The sequence below is a fragment of the Leguminivora glycinivorella genome, chromosome 1, assembly GCF_023078275.1.
Source record: "Leguminivora glycinivorella isolate SPB_JAAS2020 chromosome 1, LegGlyc_1.1, whole genome shotgun sequence".
NCBI classification, from domain to species: Eukaryota; Metazoa; Arthropoda; class Insecta; order Lepidoptera; family Tortricidae; genus Leguminivora; species Leguminivora glycinivorella.
The window spans coordinates 34,633,052-34,641,439 of record NC_062971.1 but is presented as its reverse complement, the minus strand read 5'-3'; the positions used below and the strand labels follow the sequence as shown (position 1 = coordinate 34,641,439).

General features: G+C 36.9%; 2 protein-coding genes across 2 annotated transcripts; one reads left to right on the top strand and one right to left on the bottom strand.

Annotated features, from left to right (window-relative positions):
• Nucleotides 1–2,228: 2,228 nt before the first annotated feature.
• LOC125229371 lies at nucleotides 2,229–3,658 on the bottom strand. The gene is made up of 2 exons (XM_048134192.1): nucleotides 3,522–3,658; nucleotides 2,229–3,437 (listed from the first exon to the last, which is right to left on the bottom strand). The coding sequence occupies exons 1-2, from the start codon at nucleotides 3,592–3,594 to the stop codon at nucleotides 2,821–2,823; spliced, it is 690 nt and encodes a 229-aa protein (XP_047990149.1). The 5' UTR covers nucleotides 3,595–3,658; the 3' UTR covers nucleotides 2,229–2,820.
• A 428-nt stretch (nucleotides 3,659–4,086) lies between these two features.
• On the top strand, nucleotides 4,087–5,070 carry LOC125230922 (RNA polymerase II transcriptional coactivator). The gene is made up of 3 exons (XM_048136207.1): nucleotides 4,087–4,138; nucleotides 4,301–4,394; nucleotides 4,748–5,070. The coding sequence occupies exons 2-3, from the start codon at nucleotides 4,335–4,337 to the stop codon at nucleotides 5,000–5,002; spliced, it is 315 nt and encodes a 104-aa protein (XP_047992164.1). The 5' UTR covers nucleotides 4,087–4,138; nucleotides 4,301–4,334; the 3' UTR covers nucleotides 5,003–5,070.
• The last annotated feature ends 3,318 nt before the right edge of the window (nucleotides 5,071–8,388 follow it).

The following is an 8,388-nucleotide window of genomic DNA, read 5'->3' as shown; positions in this document are numbered from 1 at the left end:
CAAAGCAGTGAGCCTTCTGTACTTGTACTATTATAGGTATGTGACGTTATCTGGGTAAAGGGACCTTATTGTCGATGGCGCTTACAGCGTTATGAGCGATGTTCGTGTTCAAATACGACGCGGCGGGACGGTAGACGCCCTTTACCCAAATAATGTCACATATAATCAGTGCCCATAACCTTGGTGTGTGATGTGAATGACGTTTTTGTTTATGTCGTATAACGTTCAAAGGATGAAATACACCAGGCTATCAGTCATGCCGACACCGTAAACGCGGCCCTATTTCCGATCAAACTATGCTTTCTATAAAACATGACATAACATTATACCAAAGAGGATCGAGTATTATTCTATTATAGAGAGTTACTGTCAAAGTAAAATGTGTAATCACAGTGCACAGACTGCCATCTCTCGACACAAGCTTAAAACTTTTGAACCTCAGTTTTGACATTTTGGCCCATATTGTTAGCTTGATAATTATGTGTTAAAATGTCAAATATTAATATTAGCGCCATCTAGCCGAGCGTTCCCCAAAGGTGTAACGCCTAAGCCACCGTACCTTTTTCTCTATGGCTTTGAGGTACGTTTTTTCTTAGACCTTATCCGTCTATACGGAGTTACATATGTCTTTGATCATATATAACCATACGCCTGTGTTCCCAAACCGGGTAAGAGTACAGTCAACAATATAGCTGTGAATACAAAATGCCAAATATATGTATACACCCCTTAATGTACAGGTAATAAAATTTTGTACACATACTTTTGGCGCTTTGTATTCACAGGCTTCACAGCTGTGTCGTTGACTGTACATGAAAGCTGACTCATTGAATCAACTGTAATTTTCAATGTTTATTGTTGAAGAATAGATTAAATATATAATAATTAATTATACATTCCGTGAAGTGTACATGAAGATATTGTATTGTGGATGGTTGTTTTCATATTGTATACTGTGGGCTGTTGTGAGCATTGTGTAAATAGTGAGTTTTGAGATTCGTGTACATATAAACAAAGCGCAAATATATATTACAGATTACGGAAAAATATGGACTGCATATTTATAAATTCATACTGTTTATATGATTAAAAGTTATCGCTTTTAGTAGACATGTTCATATTTAAATAGCTATATCAGAGTGGAGTGTATTGATGCGCGTACAAGGGTGTTACAAACACACGCGCGATAAATTTCTCCACGAATGTGGCTAATGCTCTGTACTTGCGTACGCTGTGAAACTCTGGTCTGAAACCTCCTGTTTTTTTTTCATGGGATTTAAGCCACACATAGATTTTGGCAAAGCTTTTATCATCTATTGTCATTTGTTTTGTAGTTGTGTTGTAAGAAATGATAAAAGTGCCACTATCATAATAAGTATAATTTGAACAACATATGCCTACGTTATAAAATAATCCAAATTACAAGAGATTATCCAAATAATTTCAGAAATACGAGGAAACAATTGTCAAACTATCATATCTTCAAAGTATGGAAACAATCTTGATGTAAACTGAATAATAAGATTAACTTTTTGAACGCCAAGAATGTCTAGTGTGTTGTGTTGTAACATACGTCTTACGCCGCTATTCGGTGTGTAAAACCATAGATTAAATATAAGAAGATCATACCATCCCATACGTTAAAATGCGACCGCCTAAGAACGCGTATACACTACACCACACATAGATGGCGCCACAAAAAAATGCCTTGTTGCCATCGATTATTTGTAGATTGGCGTTAAGTGTCACTTTCGAGCCATAAATCTGTGTCAAAAGTGACACTTAACGCCATCTACTTGTATAATCGAAAGCTAAGACATTTTTTTTGTGGCGCCATCTATGTGTGGTGTAGTGTATGCGCCTTCTTAGGCGGTCGCATTTTAATGTATGGAATGGTATGATCTTATATTTAATCTATGGTAAAACTGTGTACAGTCTCAGATACACCCTACATGATGTTTTTGTTCATGATGCAAGGGTTAATATAATAATGGAAGCTCTTTGTGACATCTAAAGTTATAGTAACTACCGTTTCTTATTGACATTGGCCATAATTAATTATCATAGCAACAGCTCAGCTAGCATTTTGTACTGTTGTATTCGTTTTATATTGTACCTGAATATACATTTGATTATGTTAAAACATCTGTATTTTTTCATAGTGATTAAATTGGTGCTGTTATGATTAAAAATGTAAATAATTTGTGTTAGTAAATAATACAAGAAAAAATGGAAAATACATTCATTAACTATAGTCTATGCATTTTTCTTTCCATATTTTTTTGAACTTTTTCTCTATTTTTCGTTTGTTGGACAAAGAATCTGCTAATGTTTCTATAGAGTTCTTTAGGGCTATCCACTGCATGAAGCTCAGGTGACTTGTTAAGGAAGAGTCACTTTGATCATTTCTAAAACCTTCTTCTTTCAACATAAACTTTTGTAAAGATTCTGTGTCTGTCACATTTCCTGGAGAGTGAATATATGTACCTTCTCTCTTATATGCAACAAGTTTAGAATCTGGGCCTTTCAAACTGTCCCTGGATATGACCTGTCCTTTGTCCATGTTTAATATTTCATTTGGCTTAGATTTAGAGTGCAGAGGAGCTTTAAAACTTTCTCTAGAGATGCTTTCTCCTTTATCTTTATTTAGTACAGGATTTAGTAACATCTCTGTTGTTTTTCCTGTGAAATATTATCTATATTATAATTAAATGGAACTGGCTCCTCAGTGTCATCATCTTCATTTAGTCTATTGACATAATCCATGAAGGTGTCTGTATTATCATCATCATCATCAACTATCAAGCTCTGTTGCAAACTTTAAGCATTTTTCTGGGGCCCATTCAAATCTTCCAAGGGAGTCAATGTTTTTAGGTCCAGCCAGTCTTCCAAGTCAGCTGGCAGGTTATAGTGGTCAGGTAGGAAGTGGACCCCCTTCAGTTGTAGTTTGTCGAGCCAAGGGCGCAGACGCGCGTACCAGGTGCATGCGCTGCGCAGAAGCACCGTGCACAGCGACCACACGCGGCTCAGCGCCGCATACGGCATCAGCGACATCCAGTGGCCCTCCCCGCACTTTATACGATCCAAATAAAATATCGACGCTTGCTTCGAACACACGCACACCCTCACCATTATCTTCGCAAACGTAATCAATCTGATCATTATATATTGGAGCATTTGTTTTGTCGGTAAATAATCCTCGTCATCAGCTGGTAATGTGTCGCTGAAGTTTTCAATGTCCTTCAGTACGTTCAGTCCTAAATACCGCCGTAAGGCTACGTTAACCTTCTTAAAATGCCTGTAGCCGATGTCGTTGCGAAACTTCTTGTCGTATTTATAAGCAAATCTAGATAGAATTGCGCTTTCTTTGTGCAGAGGAGATTGATTGGATAGTACTTTGATCATATTCCTGCTGGTGGTTTTTAGATCCTGAATGCCTGTAATAAAATATAATTACAAATGAACAGTTCAAAAGTTATACGAAAAACAGGCATGTATTAAAAGGTCAACGATAAACTTACCAACTTTGCGACTGCTTAGAAATGTATGAACAGGTGGTGGTAGCAGAGAGGCATCGTTCCAGGGCTCTAACATTTTGCTATGAAATGTAATTTAGTACTTGTTTTTCATAAAATTCTATATTTTACACAGGTTGTTGCATATATATTTTCTAGGTTACGTTACTATCTATCTGTCACTGTCAATTTGAAGTTGAATACTATTCTGGTGACATACAAAAACGACGACGATGCACATGTAATGAAAGAATAGTCGAACAGCTCAAACAGCTGATTGATTTGATGGATGTATTTCCTAAAAAAGATAAATGTTCTTATCATAATATTTAAAAAATTGTTAATATATCAAATAATTAAATTTTACTACGGGGTTATTATTTTTTAATCAAATTTTTCTGTCAATGTCTATGATCTAGAATTTCCTAGACTTTTCCATTCCACGTCCATCTTTCATGAAGAGCCAATGCCAAGTGATTGGTTCGCCAATGTGTAAACAGCGGCTCTTATCTTGGCCAAGGGGTTTCACAAAGGGCTGGTGGAACCGTTGGCCATGTGTGTACAGGGGCCATGAGATAATACCGGCTTGGCTAGGTGGCAACTGGCACCGTCACTCGAGAATAGTAAGTTATATTATAATTAAGCTTTAATTTCGATTCAGTAAGCCTAATTTTAGACTATCTGAACTTTATAGAAATCATCACACAACTATTTTCTAAAAAGGACCAATTTTGAAAGAACCTTTGTTAAAGAAATTGTAGGTTAACTTTTACAATTGTTTACAGATTTCGTGATAAGCAAATCAGTAACCAAAACAATATGCCCAAAAACAAGAAGAAAGCTGAAAGTTCTAGTGATAGCGACGAGGGTCCAGTTGATGTAAGTAGACGATAAATAAATCATCTTAGAAAACACATGTTTATTTTATGGATGCTGTTAGCTGCTGCATACTTTCCTATTTGATAAATTACACTTTATGATATTGTTCAATAAAATCCATAATGAACGTGCAATCCGAAGTCTTATCAGTAGTGTACAAGCATCCTCAACATTATCTTTAAAGATAAGAGTAAACAAACTGATACTAACTTGAAACTTTACTTATCCAATATGAAATGAATGCTTTTCTTATTCTATAACGAGTTAGCTTTGATAAGCAAAGCCCCCGGTTCATGATCATGAGTTGAACTCCACAGAACATAAGTTAAACTAACTTGCATTCAATTTTTCAGAGAAATGTCCCACCAGAAAAGAAAGCCAAAATGGGCTCAAGAACCACAGACAAAGAGCCAACCTGGGTGTTGGAGGGCAAGAAGCTCGTCAAAGTGAGGGAGTTCAAGGGAAAGAACTATGTGGACATTCGGGAGTTCTACGAGAAGAACGGAGACCTGTTACCGGGGAAGAAAGGAATCAGTTTAACTCCGGAGCAGTGGAGGAAACTGCTGGCGTTGGCGGAGGAGGTCAATGAGGTCCTCAGTAACTGTTAATTGAACAAATATAATATATGATTGTGTTGCTATTTGTAAGGATTATTAAAGGTTTGTTGAGCAAATTATTATTGTAGTTTTGATATGTTGAGGCTGTAAAAATAAGTTTGATTAATGTCGTCATCATTTAAGTACCTACACAGGTGACAGGTTTCTTTGTTTTACCCGCAGACCCTGAAAGTAAGGGTCTCACCTATTAACGCGGAATCGGGTTTCGCCGGAAAATCGATTGTTAGGAAGAACATGCGATTAACGACGACGACGCGTAAGCGTCTTCATACTAACGAGCAATTTTTAGTCGGCTAGAGGCGATTCCGCGTCAATGTTTGGGGAAACCCTAATATACATTATGACAGCCATTCTCAAAGTGTGCTCCGCGGACCCCTAGGGCTCCGCAAAGCCTCTCTGGGGCTCCGTGTGAATTTTGGGTACCTGATATGCAACTTCAACTCTCTTCCATAAAACCAAATATTCACCAATTGTTAAAAAATAAAAAAACAGTTTCATGTAATACCTAACATTAGAATCTAGTGATTAGATTTTACTATCATGATTGCTTATTAAAATAAAGATTGCAAAAATAAATAAAAAAATTTAAGGGTTCCGTCAGATGTTTTACTTTCTAAAAGGGTTCCATGGGAAAATAAGTTTGAGAACCGCTGCATTATGAAAAGCTGCTACACAAAACCAAAATAATAAATCATTGCTCTAACTCCTGGTAAGCGAGTGAGAGGCACTTTAAAGAAGTGTAAATTTAATTCAAAAATAAATTCAGACTGCCACATTTTTATTCACAAGATGTCCAGGAATGTGGATACGGGAGATAGCTATGGAGAGTGAAACAAAACTGCTGGCTTTGCAGTAATGCTTTCAGATAACAGAAACAAAATTATGTATTTACCTACATAAAATGACACAAAAAAAGTAGGTAGGTATAATAAAAACACCATTGTCTGATCTCCACAACAGATTTATTTACAATGACTGTCAACTCAATTATACAATGGTAGTGTTATAAATTAAACAGGTACAATATTGAGCTGTGTTCGTTATATTAATATAATGAAACGAAATCTATAAAATTATTATGGGACTAACTAATATTAGAGATTCACCATTTTGAGACATCTTAATGTTCAAAGAATTATAGCACTGCCTAATAACCTAAATGTTTGTCTAAAAAAACTATATCTATAATTAGTAACATATGGACTAATAACCCAGAGCCGCCAGACCTTCCTTCTTTTTCTCAAGGATGAAATTTTGGGATAATCTAGAGTTCGTTTCGACGTTTAACGTCTGAATATTACCTAGTTCGGCCCGTCGGCCATTGTTTGATATAAGGTTTTTTTTCAAAAACACTAACTTTCCTTACATTCCCAAGGCTGGTTTTTATATATGTAATAGAAAAGACTGCAAGGATTTGATAATCATCATTTCTCGGCCATTTCTGCCGGCCATAACTTTTACCTGACGCTTGAAAGTCTCTCTAACTTTCCCTAATTTCTCAAGACGGCCGGGAGCACTTTCTAACACATATAAAAATCAGCCCTGAGAATTTAAGGAAAGTTAATTTAAAAAAAAACCTTATACAAAGCCGACTGGCCGAACTAATAGGTAATATGCAGACATTCTTTGGAGAAACCAGTGTAACTTAAAATTTAAATAGCTACTCGTGACCTCTCTATGGCTCCTAAGATACAATACAGCCTAGCGGCCTAGTTTGGGAACCACTGTTTTATCCCTTGCTGTAATGTTTTTTGCCTCAATAAACGATTTTCATTTCATTTTCATTTCACATTAAACGTCGATACTAACTCTACATTATCCCAAAGTTTCATCCTTAAGAAAATGAGTAAAGTCTGGCGGCTCTGGGCTCTAAGTCCAATATTTTTTCTTTAAATTTACAAACTGCCTTGTATACAGACGGAGTGCTAAAAATATGTATACACCCTTTATGTACAGGTAATAAAGTTCTGGATACATATTTTTGGCACTTTGTCTGTATACACAGATGTGTTGTTGACTGTACCTAAATTTACTAACTGCCTTGCTATCTCTCTCTGAACACTGAACAGACTACAGAACATTAATAATTACAAACGCGTACAAAACTGGAGATGTTTTTTCTGTATTATTTGGAATACAATCAGATTTCAATGACATAATACATGATAATGTAAAAAAAAAACAATATTCCACTAATTTACATTAACGTATGGATCTCGACTCGAATACTCGTGTGTGCCGTTTTCAACTAAAATGGTACTATCAGCTGCAAAAGTGCATGGCGAATTTATCAATGGATTCATTCATAATTTCTCCATGAACGTTTGCTGCTGATAATACGTAACTATTATCGAGTGTCAACAAGGCCATTACCCCTAAAAACCAGGGATGTAACGGAAGTTATATGTGAGTGTTTTTAACGGAACCAAAAGCGGAAGCAGAAGTTTTGAATTTAGTTTAACGGAAGCAGAAGCGGAACCGGAACCAGAAGCGGAACTTATGTTAAAAACGAAAAGAAAAAATACCACATAGGTATAACATAAATCGAAACTAATTAAATTACCTAGAACTTTTAGGTGTTTACTGTTTACTAACTAAGAATTTAAGAACTGGCTTGGCCTTCCGCCTTGGCGTTTAGTATCGCAGCACGTGGCAAGCAGAGAAATGAGCGAATGACAGGTATAGACCTGTTGGTCTTTGATGTACGCCGCTCATGTCCCACCGTCGCGCTAGGTTCCGACATCCGTTATAACTTCCGTTTGAAAAATAACAGAACCGGAACAGAAGCGGATGTGCAAAACAAAACGGAAGTTCTGCAGAAACGGAAGCAGAAGCAGAGCTCCGTTACATCCCTGCTAAAAACCTTATGATTTTTTTTAAACTGTGGTACCTTTTAGTTGAAGAAGTCTAATATGCCTATCCTTAGTATAGTACCAATAAAGCCAGGGATACACTGCGCCATTGCACGCCTTACTATAGGCTATGTCAATGAGGTAAGGTACATCTTTGTTTGTCCCTGGGCATTCTCTGATTTTTTATGAGATAGGAGGCAAACGAGTAGACAGGTCGCCTGATGGTAAGCGATCACTGACGCCCATGGACACCCGAAACACCAGAAGTGTTGGAGGTGCGTTGCCGGCATTTAAGATGGGTGTACCCCTTACTCTTGATGTTACACTTTCCAAACAACTTTTTACTAGGGATGTACCGACTAGTCGGGAAAGCCGACTATCCGGCCACATTTGTAGTCGGCGATTAGTCGGCGACTAGTCGGCAAAAAAGGCCGATTAGTCGGCGACTAGTCGGCAAAAAAGGCCGATTAGTCGGCACATTATAAGTGATATAAAAACAGTACAAACATAAATTAACAGCTGATA